Here is a 19,028-nt window from a genome sequence, read left to right on the forward strand (position 1 = left end):
GTGTTTCTGTGGGACTCGCTGTAGCCATTGATCTGACTGCCAGATGATGCTGGGACTGTAACCGTCTACCAGGCTTTCTGCTAGAAACCTGCTTGCTTTATTTGTAAACATAATTTCTCACTCAGGCATAAACCTTGAGAAAAATCATCAGAATATACATAAATCGCTTTTAATTAATGAACGGCATTGACTTCATAAACACCAGAAGACTGGGTAGCAAGCAAGACTCGTGTGCATTCAATTAAAGTGATTTATTGTATTTTTCCATAATGGACATAAAGGGCATCTTGGGAGTTGAAATCACAACACAGTGTTACACACCATTTTCACAACTAGCTTTGCATTGAATTCTTTTAAAAGAACATCATAATTTTAAAAAATCTGAATATTTACATATTAATAAAACATATGTACAGAAGATTGAGACATATCATCTGTAGATGTGGACTTTTTTTTTTTTTTTTGCTAAGAAAGCCTATAAAAAGGGTTTCTAAACAACGCTGAACAGTAGTCACGGTAAGTTAACACAAATACAATGTAAACTTACAAAACATGGTTTTACTCTTACAGTTTTGATCTGCCTTTCCAATCTGTGAACCCATTGTACTTATCTGTGAGCCAAACACTCCCACCCCTCCTCAAGTACTGACAACTCCAAGTTGTCACCCAGGCTCAGAAGAAAATGTTTTCTGAAGGTTTATAGTGCACACCCAATGGGCCTCCAGTTGTGAGTCCATGTTCTCCCTGTACTAAAAACAAACTCACCATCATTTAATAGAGTTAAGGGTACTAATTCAGCTTCTCTAGTCCCCTGGGGGAGTATTTCATTCTGGGAGGCAGAAGACAATTTTTTTTTTTTTCCAGGATCTGCTGCAGAGTGAATGAGAGTCCTGGTCTGTCTGCAGCTCATCAGGCAGGGCGCTTGATAAAACAAAGGGATTAGGGGCAGCGGGAAACAGAAACCCAGAAACCATTAGCTGACTGGTAGGTAGGATGGGAGTCAGTTCCAAGCGGTCCCCATAGCTTCCAAACGGGGAGAAGTAAAAGGTGCAGCTGTGAGGTGTTGCTGTCTCCTCCAGAGACTGACTGCACCAGCAACACCTACAAGCATGTTTTGTCACATTCCAGGGATATATATGGCCTATCATCTTCACTAGCTGGTCTCAGTGGAATACTGCTCTGGTCCTATCTTTAGTGTTCCATGTGATGTGATGTAGTACACTGGACAGGGTCCTAAGGACATCCAGGTTCTACGGCCAGCTGGCCTCCGAGGGAACCCCGGTCCTAGGCAGCCTCATACATACTTCTCAGCCGTCTCACTGGCAAGTCACATTGTGGGACTTGGTCTTGAAGCACACTTAACTGTTGGCTTTAACCCATCACCACAACTGTAGTAGGGAGAAGCCTAAGCTTTTGTCCTGGCAGGTTTTTATCCCTGGGGTTTGGTGGATGAGAGTCACATTTTATTTTATGGCAATTTTTGGCCTTTGTGTCCAGTGCCCAAATTTCAAGGCAATTTGTTTTACATGATAAATAAGGTGAAAATGCAAGGTTTTCTAAGGTGGTATTTTCAATGCACTATTTCAGTAGCAAAAACAAAAAACCAAACCTGGATGTAAATATGTCTGTAAAACAAATATCTCCACAGCAATAATTTCTTTAAAATAAACCCAGGTTCTTTTCCTCTTATTTAGTCTTACATAAAGTAGAAGGCAAGCGTGTGAGGGACCAGACTACAGAATGAACACAAAAACAGAGTCAAAGCCAAGGCTGCTCATTTAAAACCGTATTTAAATGCTTAAGAGCTCCTAAGCATATGGCTGATTACTTTGAGATATTATTTTTTTGTCATTACATCATTATAAATTATGTGAAAAATTTTATTTCTTAAGAATTCGTACATCATTTGTACTTCTCCAGTTCCGAATGTCTGCTCTGGGTTCCTATGACTGATGTCATAAACAACTTCACTGGTCAGGTAGGAGCTCCCCTGTCTCTCAGAGCAACTCTTCCCTTCTCTAAGCTGAAGAGGGGCTAGTTAGCACTGCTTTGTAACCTCTGTCAGTCCTGGAAGAGAAGGTCTCCTCTCTGCATGCAGCTAAGCAATTCACAATAAAATCAATATGTTTAGAAAGACTGTGTCTTCACACTGAGGCTATGAATGGACAGGAACAGGAAGGAGATGGCTTCTTTACGATGGGTCACACATGCTGGACGCTTACAGGGTAACATCTGTAAGCATGGTTCTTTAAAAAAATATTATGCCGAACTGGATTTGTGATACCACATGTTACAAAGAAATTATTCAGACAGTACAAGCCACCACAGAACACCCACACTGCAGGATCAGCAACTGCTACATGGACCTTGGAGGAAACAAAGAGTGTTCTAGAAGTCTAGGCAACCAAACCACGTTCTGGGTCCTCTGGAGTCTCTCTCCTGGTGACAAATGTATGACCTGCAACAGAGACAAGACGGTGAGGGAGATTGCTCCTCTACAGCAGAGATGCACATTTTATCACATGGCCAGGGTCTGGTGGGGAGCAGGTAAGTCTCCTGGAGGGTTTGAGGGCAGGGCACATGCCCATGCCAGCCAGTCACAGCCATCCAGCCACAAAGAATCAAGTTCAATTGTGCCAAGTGAGTAATTTCAAGAATTAGGAATTTATGATAGATTTTTTTAAAACAAGAAAGCCCACGAATATATGTTACCATTAGTGGCATATTGTTCAACAATAGAAAATAGCTAAATATGACTTACCCCTGAAAACACTATTAAATAGCTAGTAATGCATGTGCATACTTGGATAGAATGGAGAAAAAAAATGTGTCTTAGGTGAAAACCAAGCAACTCAGGAGACAAATTTCATTTATTTGATCTCCATTAGATAAATAAACCAAATATTCTCTATTTGTTTTGTGTGAGGGGGCATCAGTAACAGTTGTCTTTGGGTAGTAATAGTAAGTATATTCTTTTACTTGTGTTTTCTGAAACACAGACACAAAGAATGCCAACTGAGAATGTAAATTGGTAAATCCAGACAAGTATTACCCTATTTAAATCCACAGGCCCCATCTTCAAGTTGGAAAGGAATTACTTTGATTGACTATGCATTTTTTTTAAACAAATGTCACTTGTCCCTGGATTTCTGGGCCAGTCTCCGATCCTGCACTGCCTCCACATCTATTCCATAGTGTGTAAGTAGCTGCTTCTTTCTCGCACCCTAGTCTGAGAGCAGGAATCTGTGTGGGGTCCTATGCTGACTGCTGCTCAAAGGCTCACTGAATGGGTCAACACATTTTTAGCAGCATGGCCTATGCCTACTGTCCCGGCACCTGAGGGGAGGGGTAAGAGAACTGGAAAGTCAAAGCCAGAGAGGCCAACCTGGGCTATATAAGACACATTTTGAGACTCAACTAGTATCTGGGAATGAAGCCATCTGACCACCTGAGCGCGCATAATTCTACCCTGATTACTACAGGCTCACAGCAACACAAGGATCTCCCTTCCTCTCTCCCTGATACAAAATTTAAAAGACCAAAAAGACACTTAAAGTAACACAAGCACTGCTGACTCTTTACGAAGGGTCAGCTTTGGTCAACTCAGATAACTGAGGTGCTGGAGATGTGGACCTCACATCCAGTTGGTTCCACAGTTCTGTTCAGTGAGGCTGAGTGCACTGGAACTCTGTGTGCAGGACGTGGAGTTCACCTTCGATGGCCGTGTCAGCGCACGCAGAGGGGCGATCCACAGCAATGCTGCATCCTAACAAGTGTGCTGGATTTGGGATTTTACTTTGGAAGGCAACCATGAAGCATGCTATCGAGATTATTTAATTTGACATTAAAATCTGAGAACCTAAAAACCTATCTGTGGCCTCTTTCTTATGTTTTCAAAATGACAAATACTTTAAAACACACACACACACACACACACAATGCTGTTCAGTGGTTTGTATCTCTATTTAGCTCCCTGGGAAGCATTTAGGAAAGGAATAAAAGCAACAAGCTTAAACTGAAGTGGACTGTGGGTAGATGGTATCAAACATACATACAGAGGCAGAGTCACTGAAATGGAATCCTAAAAGCACCATACATCCAAGTCTCCCGGGATCTTTAGGAAACATGCAGAGAAGAGCTGGCTTTCACTTAGGTATACGAAAGCTCTATGCTATAAGGATTGGGAGTCTAGGGGACAGGGCCAACCAGGCTATCACCAGCTGCGACACCTTGGAAAAGTCATGTTTCTGGGCCTCCATCTCTCCCACCCCCTTAAATAAAAGGGCTGGATATAAAGGAGGTATTTGTCCAGATCAACTCTCAAGGTCCCTTCATTTTCCAATTCCTTAGGAGCTTGTCAACCCCAGGCTGGTGGTATTTATTTATTTATTTATTTATCTCTGAAGCCTCTCTGCCTCCATCTTTAGACAGTTAAATGCAAAGGTATAATCGTAAGATACATGGTCTTCAAATAATAAAGCAAAAACCCATTGCGTCATCTGATGCAGAGGACAGCTGCTAGAGATGCCCTGGGGACAAGCACAAAAGTAAGACATTGCTCCCTGAGGGCCCTGAACCACAATTTCATCATTATGATTAGTATTTCCTGCATCTGCTGGGAATGGGTCAAAGGTGATAATTATACTATCAGCATGAGTTGTCCTGATATTCAGAGAATGGTAAGGAGCACTGGAGAGCACACATTTGCTCTCCTGACCTACAAGTATGGAAACACAGAACAACACGGAGCGATTCCTTCTACAGAACTACTATAGAACAGAAGAACTGGCTGTAGGCAGGTTTTTGTGCACCATGTGACATGCATTTCATATATCTGTCCATTGACTTGTTGCTTGGCTACTCAAGGCAGAGAAAGCAAGGTGTGATTTACATGGCAGGGGCTTCTGGCAGTTCTAAGTTCACCTATGAGCTTTGCTTTAGTAAACTCCAAAATACATGTTAATATTTCTGGGCCTCAAGACCCCATGGTCTTGGGTGTTCATGGTTACAAGACCATGTGACCAGTAGGGACTCTGCCAAGAGTCTCTGCAACTCCACTCCACTCACATTTTCTAAATTTAATTCAAGTCTTACAGCCCCAGATTTAGAGGGAAAAAAAAACAAACAAACAAAAAAACCAATACCACCAATACTGAATTGAGCTTTTATAGTTTAAGGTCTTTTTGGCCTGTCTGGATTTTATGAATGGAATCTTTGGACAATCTTGGAAGGACAGCCAAATGGGAGTCCTGAGATTAAGTGGAGGATATGTGAGGGTAGAAATTGTTTGAAACAAGGCTCACTGGTCAGGCACCTATTCTACTCTTGGGTGTGAACTCATATGCAGGCAGGAGGCCAGGATCAGAGGCATCACACAGAATCTTGTGGCCAGTCGGAATCAAGCTGAACACAGTTGCATAGCGAATGATTTAGAACTCTGTTGCATTTGCTGATCTGGTTCAAATACCAGGAGTATGTCATCCACACTGATTGGGCTGGCTTATTCAAACACACTTAAAAACCACAGAAATTACTACGTGAAGACTGTGGATGCCTGCCTCTCAATGGCCTCTGGTGGAACAAGACAAAACGGGCCTGAATTTGGTCACACAAAGTTGACAATCCCAGTTCAAAGTTAAATGTTGTTATATGCCAAAAGTGTCATTTTATGTCTAAAGGCTCAGGGAGGCAGTGTCTTGTGGTACTAACTCCGTAGGATTCGAATTTCTGAGATTTTTATGAATATAAAATAGGGTGTGAGAAAATGTTATTTTTCATATTCAGTGTGAAAACAGATCTGAATGTAGGCCCCCAAGAAACTGAATGTGAGGGCCTGGGTCTATTACAGAAGCGGCTTGCTCAAGCACCTGCATCCCTAATGGTCAAAGCATTTTCAATGCAAATGTTCCCTTGCAGCGGGTGATGAAATGTAAATGTGTTTTACCTGTTGGGGGTAGAGAGATGATGCTGTCCAGTCTTTCATCACCGTCAGCTACCTCTGCTGGTTACAAACATAAAACACAAATCTCATTAGTTGTAGGAGCACATTCATTCTACAGAATACAGCAACACAATTAAAACAACTCTGGTGCACAGGATGGCTTCATCCTTCTCACTGTCCGCTTCACTTGGTTCATGTTTCACAGGTTTGAGCATCATTATTTAAGCACGATTTCCTTTGGATGGTCATGGCAGGGAGTCAGCCTTCCTGTCTTAAAAACCTGAGAACTCTTCTGACCTTATTTTGTCAATCAGGGGTGAGTTCTGTTCATTTTCTCTTATTTTCATAAGACTACAGCCGGCAGCAGGATGGACTGTTAACCACACTCTGAAAGCAGGTAAGTTACTGCCTTCTGGCTGTAGAACTGTACAACCCTGAGGGTCACTCACAGTGAGAATTCTCAGAAAGAACTTTTCTTTGGAGATGCCCGGTTTGGAGCTGTCAGTCCTGGATCCATTTAGTCATGAAGGAAGCCGCAGAGAGAGAATATGTATTTCTTCAAAAGAGCCTCCCTTTTGTGATTTAAAATATAAGCCTTCCTCTTCTGATATGGGTTTCAGTCTCCTTAGGGGTTTTACACACACACACACACACACACACACACACACACACACCTACTAAATGCAAAGAGAAGGGGCTCATACACCTGGTAACTCAAGGGAGTAAGTCTCCCCTGACATGCTAGGGACGAAGGAAACAGTTGCATATGGCTGCTGGGGTGATTCTCGTGGCATCCTCTATCTGTATCCTGTCCCCATCCCAAGTTCTGCTGACTGTACTTGTGGATCTTGAGGCCAGCAGATTGCTTCATGGGGATGGTGTGAGAGCCAAAGCAACACTACAGTCTCATTTTAACTCTTGGTGAAGTAAGCATGAACAGGGAGACATAGCCAGAAATGTTCCAAGCTTTCTACCTCTAGTTTGTCTCACATGTCTTGTCCTTAGATGGGTACATCTGTCACCAATGTCTGCTGGCCCATGGGATTCACCGCAGCAAGACCACGGAGAAGAGATAGAACAGTCAAAGCCAGTTTTGGTTGCAGTAGAGACCACCAAAAATGATATAATATTTAATAGAATGGCCAAAAGAAAAATGGCAGGATTGAGTTGGATGAGGTGATTTACAGAAAAGAGGTAAGATATACTACAATTCTCTAGATAAAAGGCTTTAGGCATTCTCGTTGGACTCTGTGTATGTGTGTGCATGTACATGCATGCCTTTGTGTGCGTGCACACAGAGGATCCAGGTTGTGGTCAGCTGTCTTCCTCTATCATTCTCCACATAATTATTTGGGGAGAAGTTCTCTCACTGAACTTGCAGCTCTCTGGCCAGTCAGAGAACTGTTGGGTCAGCCTGTCTCTACCAGAATCTCAGTGCTGGGGTTACAAGCATACACCATCACATCTGCTTGGGGCCAGGTCAGAAGAGAGCATTAGAGCGCCTAGAATGGTAGTTATAGCCTATTGTGAGCCACTATGTGGGTACTGGGAATTGAACCCAGGTCCTCTGGAAGAGCAACTAGTGGTCTTAATTGCTAAGCCATCTCTCTGGCTCCTACCATACTTCTCATATGCAGACCTATATGATCATGTGCTTTTGTCAGAACAGAACATATATGACCTAAATATATGTAAATGGTTATGTATAAATTATTATATACTGGCTCACGTGCAGAGCCAAGGGCCCTGGATGAGGAACATCAGTGTGTTACTTAATTAAAACACCTGTCTGTAACAAGAAGCTCACAGTCGTTCTTCTCTGGCAATGATCAAGTTGTAAAATTTGGAAAAGACTGAGCAAGTCCAATAAAAATTTAGTAGCAGTGACAGCTTTACTCCCGGATCTAACGCAAACAATAAATCGTGACTTCAGCTCTGCGGAAGTAATCTAATAAAAATGATAAAAATCCACACCAGGATTGGAATTCTAGTTATAGAAAAAAAATTATTACATGTGATGAGAGCCCCAAATGAAGTTGTTTGGATTTGCATAACGACCTTTCCAACCCTGTGGGGCACTGCTTTCCCCTGTAGTCCGTCGCACTTCCCTGAGCGGTGAGCTGATTAGCTGGGTCCGTCAGAGTCTGCACTCCATTCTAGGAACTGAGCCAAGTACGGTAAGTAAGACAGTGGAAGTTGTGGAATATCTTTAACACACTGTCTATATTACCATTTTGATGGAAAATAATCAAGATGAAAAACCCAAGAGCCTGTCACATTATAGATCCTGGCTCTTCTGGGAAGGACAAGTGGCTCTCACCATCTGTTTGCTGGAGTTGCACTCTGTGCTACTGAGGAAGAAGTGTACCAGTGTCTTACACACAGACACAAACTCTGTGTGTTATGGCCAGGGTGCCATCCTTTTGACCTGGTTTAGCCCGTAAGTCAGGGGTGGTTCTCTCTTAAGAGTTAGCTTCCTTCCCAGTGGTCAAGATAGCCTACTAGACACATCATAAATATCCATGTAGAGCAATCATGTAAACCTGCTGGTGTTCAGATGTCTCGAGTCAATCTCCTGAGTGGATGAGTGGAGGGCGTCATAGGAGAGGAGGCCCTGGGGACCATGCTACAGTTTGGGTCTCTTTCTGGAGAAAGCAGCCAAGTGTGTGTGTAGGAATGTTTGAGGTGACAATCAGGAGCAGAGATGCTCTGATGCGTAAGAAATTGTCACTGGCCAGTTTGGGATAAGAATGGGAGATGCAGAGGGACATCCCTTCTCTGTGCAGATGTCTGTGCTGGAGTGAAGAGGGAAAGGTGAGAGAGACCCTGGTCTCAGCACCCAACAAGAGGATTAAGGTCTACAGCCCTCTGCCCTGGGCTGGGCTCCTGTGTTTGAATCCTTGGTGCCTTGCTGGTAGTACTGTTCTGGGAGGTTGTAGAACCTTTGAGGCCTAGCTGGTAGGAGTAGGTAACTGGGAGCAGGCTTACTAGTCCCAGTCTGGGCTGGCTGGTTTTACAGTTCCAGTTCAAGCCTCTGCTTTCTGTTTTGCAGAGATGTCAGGAGATGAGGAGTTCTAATTACATGCCCTGTCCATCAGTCACCTCCCTCATCATGATGAACGACATCTCTTCAAGCCATGAACCAAATGAAACCTCCCCTGAGTTGCCTTTGTCACGTACTCTGTCATGGTGATGGGAAATCCACACAGGTAACATGGTGAAGGTACCAGAAGAAGAAATTTAAACTGAACATACTTTCATCTTGTGGTTCAGTAAGACCATATCTTTTTTCTACCATAGGAAAATCCTTCTTCGATGCCTCCTGACTTTCTGTGACTCCTCCTCCTAAGGTTTTCTTAAAACTTAAAAATTTCAGGTCCTATAGGACTTTCCTCCAGAGGCACAGGGCCTGGTCCGTGAAAGCCCTGTCTGTTCTGGGCAGTCACTGTAGTGTTACAACTAGGGGTATCTATAGTCTGAGTCCAGACAGCTCTTTTCCTCAGACTCTCAAGGGGCTGATGCACATTCCTGTCTGTTCCCACCAGTCTCAGGAAACAGGATGAGACAGCCACATGCACATATATTTGCTGGCCTGCCTGAGGTAGTTCAGCACAGAGCAGGTCTGGAAGCACCTTGTGAGGGGAGCAGAAGCAGGAAGGAGGCTGACTCATGGGTCACTGCTCCTTTGTCTTGCTGACGCTACATCTATGCCTTTTTATCATGACCCATTTTAAATTTCTCTTAAATCTGAATATCTGGTGTCTCTGTGTTTTGGGCCAACCATTTCCCCTTCCAAATGAACAAGTAGGTGCACAGACGGAAGTCCTTATGTATCCAACAGCTGAGTCACTTGAGGCAGAAGCTAGGAGTCACAAACCAACATCACGCTTACTGGCAGAGCTGCCACTCAGGCCTAAGGCTTGGCCCCTGCTTTGCCTGTAAAACTGAATTAACATGTCACGGCTCAGTCAGGGGTTATGTACCAGGTAAACCTAATGAGCCACTTACAGGTCTTTCAAATGTTGTGTTTCCTCTCTCTCTTTTTTTCTCCTTTTTATTCCTGTCTTAACCCCTTCTAGGAGTGGGAGAGGGTGTAAAGCCATACAGTGGAGGGGGTTTGTGATGTTAGTGGGGCAGAAGCAGAGCTTTGAAGTACTCAAGTGAAGAGCCAGGTTAGCAGAAGGTTAATCTACTGTCCACACTGATGAAGTGAGGCCCCCAGATACGATAGGCTCTGACTCTCTGGAGATGCTGTGAGAGGAAGGAGACTGGGAAGGATTCTAATATGGTGGCCACAAAGTGACACTAGGGGTCCCCAGGGCAGAGTTCAGGGACACTGCCACCCATGGGTCCACAGGGGGTGGAATAAATCTTTGAACCTTAACTGAGAAAACAGCAGTGTTCTTCAGGAGTTCACATTTTGGCTAGAAAACCAGGGTGTTTGTGTGGCACTGTGTTTTTTTTCTGGAATTACTGATGTTTTATTGATTTATTCAAACATGTCTTGAGAGTCAGCCCTGCCTCACACTAGGTCATCTGGGACACAGACATGGCATAGAAGCACACCCTGCTCTCAGGAAACAGAAAAGGGATTCTACAGCGAGCATGCTGGGGCCGCTATGGAAGACTTCAGGACAGGGGAGACTCTGCAGTACTTGGGAAAGTGGAGAGAAGGTCAGTTTGGCTGCACAGCCTGAGGCCGGAGGACAGGACTGCACTAGGAAGGCTTCAGCTGACAAGCACCTGTTAAACATGGCTATGGTCTGAATGTGTCCCTCAAAGATGCTGCATCCGAGCTCAGTCCCCAGGGCAGCAGAGCTGGCAGGAGAAGCCTGGTGAGAGGTGGTCAGGCCACAACCTTGCCCTGCCTTTGAGAGTGGGTTCATGTTGTCACTGAGGAAGGGTGACTTTACACACACAAAAACATATACACATATACACATATACACACATACACATACACACACATATATACATATACACACACCCATGCATACATGCACACACATACACACTCATACATACACACCCACACACCCATATATACATGCATACACATATACGTATATACACATGCACACACATACACACTCATACATACACACCCACACACCCATATATACATGCATACACATATACGTATATACACATGCACACACATGCAAACACATGCATGTGCACACACACACACAACTTTTCCTCCATCTCACTCTCTCACTTTCTCTATGTCTCTGTGTCTTTCTGCCATGGGCTGATGCAGCAAGAAAGCCCTCAGTCTTGGATTTCCAGCCTCCAGAACTGTGAGCCAATCAAGTTCTGTCCATTAAAGCGAATCAGACTGAGCTGTTCTGCTACCGTGGCACTGAACACCCGGAGATACCTTCAGCAGCAGTGCTCGCCCACACCTCCATACCGTCTGAAGTGAGGAGCAGCTCAGTTATCAAAGCCCAAACTGTCTCTGCTCCAGCCTCCCAGATCCCCAAAGCCCACTGTCAGCTCAATCTAGGGTTTATTTTCATTTGACTAACAAAAATCATGCATAAATTTAATAATAGTAACAATAAAAGGTAGTTTCTTTCTGCAGGAGGCAAACACTAGTACATGTGGTGTTAGCTCTAATTGTCAACGTGACACAGCAAGTTGCGCTTTGGAAGACCCTCAAGGCACTGTTCAGATCAAGTGGCCTGTGGGAGTCTGCCTTATTTATGGGGAAAGATCCACTTCCTAGTGCTGCCCAGATAAAAAACACAGGACTAAACCTTTTCCCATCTTTTGGCCTTTGTTCTCACTAGTGAATTCCTCTACTTTGTGGCTGCTGGTGCTGACTCCTTTGCTGACATCAGAAGCAGCTTCTTTCACATTCCAATGTGGGCTGAGTCTGTGCTCTCCAGGAGTCCCCAGGCTTTCACTGAGACTAGGACTGCAAGGGTCTAGCTCCATAGATGGGCCACTATTGGGTTCCGAGACTCTCCGTTGTTGGATTACTCTGACCAACAGAAGTTGAAAGCAAAGTTAATAAATCCTCTTTTAATTAAAGAAATACATATTTATGATACACAACATGGTATTTTGAAATTGTACACATGCAGAATGGCTAAATGTACAAATTAATCCATGTATCATATACTTTGTGAAAATATGTGATGTGAACTCAATTATTTTTGAGTATATTATAATAACATTATTAGTCATGTCATATGATCACTCTTACTCTCTGTGCCAGACTGAAATTTTGTTCCTTTGCTAGCACCTTTCCAGCCCCCGGGCTTGTGGTGACGGACATTTTACACTCTGCTTCTGTGAGCCCTCATCAGATTCCTTGGTTGAGACTCCATGGCACTTGTACTTCTGGCCTGGTTTACTCTATTTAGTATAAGGCTCTCCAATGTTGACGCAAACAAGAGAATTCCTTCTTTATAAAGTTTCAAAAGCATTTAGTTATGTATGTACAGCACATTTTTATTATTACTCGATCTAGTCAAGTGGATGCTTATGGTGATTGTATGTTTTAGAAGCTGTTAGGAAAAAGTACTTTAGTGAATGCAGGAATGCAGATGCCTCTTTAACATACTGGGTTTGTTTGGGGATATACCAGAAATGGGTTTAGTAGGTCTCGTGTGTGTGTGTGTGTGTGGGGGGGGGGGGGGGCAGAGCACAATATCAGGTATTGTGTTATTCTTAGTGGCTTGGAATTCATGAAGTAGGCTAAGATGGCTGGCCAGCCCACCCTAAGAGTCCAATGCTGAGATTACAAGGGCATGCTACTTATTTATTATTTACTTATGTATATTCTTGTGTTCTAGGAACTTCTAGTGTTGCAAGGTAAGCATGTTGCCAGCTGAGCTGTCCCCCGAGGCCTTATTTTTATTGTTTTTGAGGAATCGCCATATTGGTTTGGATAACATATATACTAATTTAAATGAAATTTAAAAATAAGTCTTAAGAGACTTGTGATCTAGTAGAGAAACCTTTCCTGGACGAAAGGAGGAAATCAATCCAAGGAGATGTCTAGCTAGAAAGGTGGTACACTGTCAGACTCCAGAGGCTGAGACTCCATGACCAAATCTCCAGGTAGTCACAATCCAACTGCTGTTCACCCTGCTAGGAAAATAGCTGCCAAACTGCCAATGTTCACGTTTTAAAAACACACACACACACACACACACACACACACACACACACACACACACACCTTAAATCCCCTCCAACTTGATGTAGTATTTCTGACAGGATAAATTTTGCTTTTTTTAATTTTTTGAAACATGTCCTATGTAGACCAGGTTGGCCTCAAATTCACAGACAGCCTTCATTTTCTATCTCCCGTTCGGGCAGGGAACGTGTGTACCTTCCCACCGCCTTTTTTCCTTCTTTTTCATTTTTAAACTTTGAGGAATTAGGCCTTTTTAAAAACTCATGTAGATATAAACAACCAAAAATCAATAGTCAGATAAAAGCAAACCTCGGAAGACTAAATTCTACACGTGACGCGCGTTAGACCACAGATGACATCTGTACCCTTTTCCTCTTGTGCTATTACAAGCAAATGGCCTACATCATTTTTATTATTCAATCTTAAGACAACTTCAAAAATTCACATCACACAGAACATCTCCTTCCGGAGACAAAAGATGCCACGATGGCCCATCGAGAAAGCACCACGCTTCAGAAAGGTTCAGTGAGGCAATGTTTTCTTCTATAGCTTATTCATACCTGAGCCTCTTTTCAATCTTCTTCTGGCCAGTTTAATCTGATCCTGTAGAATCTGTACCCAGTCTCTTGGGCCAGGAAGTTTATCCACATGATTCGCAGTACAGTAATTTTCTGTAAAGACTGAAAAAAAAAAAAAAAACCATGAAATGCTACTAAACACTTTCACAACAAGGGGTGCAGAGCAAAACAGGAAGATCTTCCCAAGGAGAAAGCAAGTCTATGTCTTTTGTTGTTTCTTTCTGTGGCTGGGAATTTAACCTAAACACACACACACACACACACACACACACACACACACACACACACACACACACACGCCAGGCATGTGCTCTATAACAAGCTACTTCCTCAGCCCTCAAGTGAATTCCTAAGGATGTCAGATCTGTAGGGACCACTCTCGTGGTGGAATAGGAATGGCGCCCACAGACTCATGTGTTTGAATGCTCGGCCCATAGGGAGTGGCACTAACAGGAAGTGTAGCCTTGTTGGAGTAGGTGTGGTCTTGTTGGAGAAAGTATGTCGCTGTGGGAGTGAGCTTTGACGTCACCTATGTTCAAGCTATGCCTAGTGTGTCAGTCTCCTCCTGCCACCTACAGATCAAGGTGCAGAACTCTCAGCTTCTTCAGCACCGTGCCTGCCTGGATGCTGCCATGCTTTCTGCCATAATGGACTGAACTTCTGAAACTGTAAGCCAGCCCCAGTTGAATGTTGTCCTTTCTAAGAGTTGTCATGGCCTTGGTGTCTCTTCTCGGCAGCAAAACCCTACCTAGGACAATGCTCCACAGCAGTGCTGTGTCTTCTTGGTAAAGATGGCCAGCAGCTGAGCCCTGGCTACGACGATGGCTTATGCTTCCACATGGAACTGGTTGGAGACACTAAGCAGTTTGTGTGGAAACTGCTCTTCTTTTGTGTACATGTGTCTGGTGGGAAAAGAAAATGTTTCATATGGCTCTGTCAGGTCCATTCATGACAGAGTTGAGAATCTGTGTTAATTGACTTCCCCTGTGTTGTTAATTAAGTTGTTAAATCAAGTGCAACATTACACAGAGATGTTCTCACAATGATCCCTATGGACTTGGTACTCAACTAATACTGCTGTCCATCTTACTGAAATTCTAAGACTCAGTCCAGGCAGGACTCAATACCCTGCACACTGCATTAGATATGAGGAAAGACCTACCCTATTAAGCCATGGAGAGTTACAGGGCAGGACAAAAGAGAGGCAGGACAATGACCCCAGGAAAGCCACACAGTGTGTGACCGCACGTGAAGTGTGCAGTTGACATTTCTGCTCCTGAGCACTCCCAACCCGCCCTTTTACCTTGCTGCCTGTGGGTCAGTAAGCAGCCATGTCCCACTGCCTTCGTGGTATTTAAAATGTTGGTAATTTCAATGTGTTAAAAGGTCTCGTTCAAAAATAAATGACAAAGGGAAATATTGACAGATACAACTATACAGAAATTGAAATTCCCATTCAATGAAAAGCAAGCATCTTAAAAGAGAGCTACGAAACCTGGCCACGTTATATATGCTGCAGAATGTTCGAGATCTTTAAAGAGTGAACTCATATAAAAGAGTGAGTTCAATAGTCCTGTAGATCAATAGTGTATTTGAAGTATAAAATGCTAGGGAAAAGGCTCAACTAATATGTAAATCAAAGAAGTGCAAAGCACACTTGGTACACTTATCCTAAGTTAGAAAAACAATGTCAAAAGGGCTTGATAGTAGCAAAATTGTGGCAAGTATTACTACTATACTAGCAGCATAAGACTGGGAATTTTTTATTGGGAAATAAGAATAAAATATAATGAGACCCATAAAATGGTTCCACTCCTGATCAGCAATATTACTTTTAAAATCGTGTCCTAGGGAAATAGAAGAAAGAAGATGTGTAAACTCAGACGCAAGCAGTCCAGTTGTGTAGGAAAAAAAAAAAACCAGGTATAGAGAGGATGGCTCTGTAGGCCCGAGGGGACACGGAGATCCCTTTTGGAAGTAAATACTTGTCCCAGGTAGTCAAGCAGCTAGGGCAGGTGAGTGACATTCTGTGGTCAGGTGTGTGAAGTAAAAGGCAAAAACCTGGAGTAGGCTGTTTATGGAGCATCCATGTGACGTGGCCAGCGGAAGGTTAGACGGAGAGGTACAACAAAAGAAGCTAGGCTAATGACGCCGTTAGGTCTGGGTCTGTGGGGACCATCCATGACCCTAGAAGATAGTCATATAGCTAATACATTACCTATGCATGCTATCATCATATATTTATGGAATTATCACAAGGAAAAAGTCTACATGCTTTATTATTGTTGTTGTTTTGAGACAGCGTTTCTCTGTGTAGTCCTGGCTGTCCTGAAACTTGCTCTGTAGACCAGGCTGGCCTTGAACTAAGAGAGCCATCTGCCTCTGCCTTCCAAGAGATGGGATTAAAGGTGTGCACCACCTGAAGTCTACACATTTAAAATGTGTACTTTACCATTAAACTATGGTGCCAGCATCAAAGGTTTTCTGTTTTATTTTTTTCCTTGACTATTTTCAATCCCTGCTTGATTAAATCTGTGGACGCTAAACTCACCAATCGTGAAGAGCCTGTTGTATACGAGGTAGTTAAAACAATAAACAGAAAAACTGTGAAGAAGAGAGAACATACAGAATGAAGGGTACCTGACAGCATAGATTGTGGAGAACACCAGGAATAAATATGAAGGCAGAGAAGCCCACTAAGAAGACCAGGATGACTGCAAAACCAGGGGATTCAGGTAGAAAGTCTTCTCAAGGGTGACGTTTGGCTCCAGAGCATTAGTGAAAAAGGGGCTTAGCAAGGGTCTGCTGAGAGCCATTGGGGGAAGAGCCACCAACATCCCTCTAGAAAGACCTGGGCTCAGAGGTGAGGGAGGAGGAAAGGGAGGAAGAAGGATGGTTTGTAGGTGGTGGGAGCAGGCAACACAGCAGCTGAATCCAGGACAGATGAGAAAGGAGAGAATGAGTCAAGCAACCATCTTGGAGGAACTAGGAGTGATGGGGTACAGAATGGAAGTACAGAGGATGCCAGAGAATGAGGATATTGACAAGAAGTGGCTTTAGCTTGAGGCTCCAGGCTCCGGAGACTCAGTGAGGTCAGTGGTGAGGCACCATGGAGACAAGAGTGTGGGAAGGTTTGGGATTGTTGACAACGGGCAAGTAGCAGACTGAGGACAAGCAGTAAGGCTTGAAACAGTGAACAGGGTGCAGCAGTCTACTTGGGGGTTGCTGGGTGGGATGAAGCAGTCTATGAGAGGTCTGGGTGGAAGGGATGGACTGGTGCTAGGATTAGCTAAACCAGCTCAGCAGCAGAATGGAGACTTAAAGTATGTGAGGATGTCAGGAAAACGAGAACAGAGAGGGGCTCACAGACAGAATCTGAGATGCTGCATGGATCAGTAAATGGAGATACCAGTGGGTTGGCAGGCGAGGGTTAGACGGCAGTAAGGAACATCTAGAATAGTCTGGTGGAATGCTGGAGTGAAATCAGCAAAGGTGGAAGAGCCGTGTGGAAGGATGCTGAGCTGTGCTGGCTGAGTGGGTACCAAGCAGGAGTGGAAGTCGTTGACTACTGAGGTCCTGACACCATGTGGCCAGGGATCTGATGGATATTCATGTATGCAGGGGAGTGACTCACGCCGGATGACGTGTGGATGGAGGGAGGTGTGCAGATCTCCCGAGAGCCTTCATGGAGAGGTCTGTCACGGGCTCAGGTGAGCAGGGCAGGAGAGATGGAAGCAGGATCAGGAGTAGGGTTATGTGAATGAGGTGAGCCACAGTGGGGTACGCAGGGCAAAGGAGAGCAAACAGCAGAGGAAATGCACCATATTCCCAGGGCACAGACTTGCTCTTTAGCTTCCCCTACCATGCTCATTTCTTTGTCTCCCTCAAAGCACCCAGTGTAGGAAGGAAGCTCAGGAAACAGGCGAGAAAATCAACAGAGTCCCAGTCTCGTGGCTAATGTTAGCGAAGAAGAGGAGCTCAAAATAATGTAGATTAATTGGAAAATGATCTCTCTGGATGAGCAGGAAGTCTTAATTAACAAAACATATTTAAAGAGAAAAGGCTTCATTATAATCAAATGCCCACAATAACATTTACTAATTGAGGAACTGCCAACAGGTGCTTGAAGTTCTGATTTAATAAATAAAATTAAAAAAAAAACACAATGCATTTGTATCAAGCATTCTATTTATTTAAATGAGAAAGCATACTACAAAAATGACTGAGTAGACTGCCTTCTGAGGTAAACATCTTTCCACTTAGAATGCTATGTACACAATTAATTTCCATAGCAACTTCCTTTCTTAAGCTTGCAAAATGCTTGTGCCCAAATTATCACACATTAGCAAGTTGTGCTTCCAAAATAACAAAGGAGACCTCAGCCAATGCCCAATGGCTCCATGTGCACCAACAGCCAGTTCAGAAGAACCAAAGGGAAGGCTGTGGAAAATCTCTCTCATTCCACGAGGGGCTGCAGCTCAGAGAGGTTCAGTCTAACCTTGGGCTCGGTTACTCATCATTCACTTAAAAAGGCAACAGTTTCTGCTTATTTTTTCTTCGTTCAGTTAAAAGTTTTCTGCTTTCAATAGAAAAATGCTAGAAAATCACCATCCCCTGGGCCCATGACTAAGACCTTTGAAGGCACAGCACAGGCTTCTCAAAAAAAAAAAAAAAAAAAAAAAAAGCCTACACAAACAAATACTTCCACTAGGCACATTATTGACATTCTGGCTCATGGATTACATCCAAACTTCAAAGGGACTTTTAACTAGAATTTACCTATTGAAGATGAAATTCTATTCTCTCCATTACAATCGCAGATGAGACCTCAGAACAAGGCCAAAGGATTGTCATGGCGCTGAAGTGGAAGCAGAGGATACGCCATGTGAATAGAGGTATGGAGTAAGCAGAATATATTCTGCTATCAGAATCTATAGCTAAAGGTCAAGCTATTATCCTGGTAACACTTCCATTAGGAGTAATGATGTGAAAAGTAGCATTGCATTAATGCACTGGGTTTCCTACTATGTTAATAGTGGGTCATTAAGAATCATAGTAGGATAATTTGCATTCATCCTCAGAATGCAGTAGGTTCTAAAAAGAAATTTCCCTCCTTTCTATTTTAATGCATCAAGGAGACAGGAGGGCTAATTTTAAATGAGCCCAAATAATCTGAACAAGTGAAATGAGACCAGCGATTAAACTAAATAAAAGAGTTTAAGCATCTACTTTGCTTAATATAATTTGAGGTCCCAAGGCACAGAGAGTATGTTAAGTCACCAGGGAGATGACAAATGCTTGAGTAGATTCGTACATGAATAATGACTTTCCCAGATGTTTGCATTCATTTGGACCATGC

At 43.5% G+C, this 19,028-nt stretch overlaps 1 protein-coding gene across 4 annotated transcripts in view; it reads right to left on the reverse strand.

Moving 5' to 3' along the window:
• Nucleotides 1-236: 236 nt before the first annotated feature.
• Nucleotides 237-19,028, reverse strand: part of Bend7 (BEN domain containing 7) — an 81,004-nt gene continuing 62,212 nt past the window's right edge. For 3 of the 4 annotated variants that reach the window (XM_076939468.1, XM_034510966.2, XM_076939467.1), the window contains 3 exons: nt 13,652-13,771; nt 5,945-6,001; nt 237-2,458 (listed from right to left, as the gene is read on the reverse strand). In XM_076939468.1, coding sequence (XP_076795583.1) covers nt 2,397-2,458; nt 5,945-6,001; nt 13,652-13,771 — 239 coding nt within the window. In that variant the 3' untranslated portion in view covers nt 237-2,396. The remainder of the gene's footprint in view (nt 2,459-5,944; nt 6,002-13,651; nt 13,772-19,028) is intronic. The other variant, XM_034510967.2, reaches the window with a different exon arrangement.

This window comes from Arvicanthis niloticus, chromosome 8 (assembly GCF_011762505.2).
Source record: "Arvicanthis niloticus isolate mArvNil1 chromosome 8, mArvNil1.pat.X, whole genome shotgun sequence".
In the NCBI taxonomy this organism is placed as follows: domain Eukaryota; kingdom Metazoa; phylum Chordata; class Mammalia; order Rodentia; family Muridae; genus Arvicanthis; species Arvicanthis niloticus.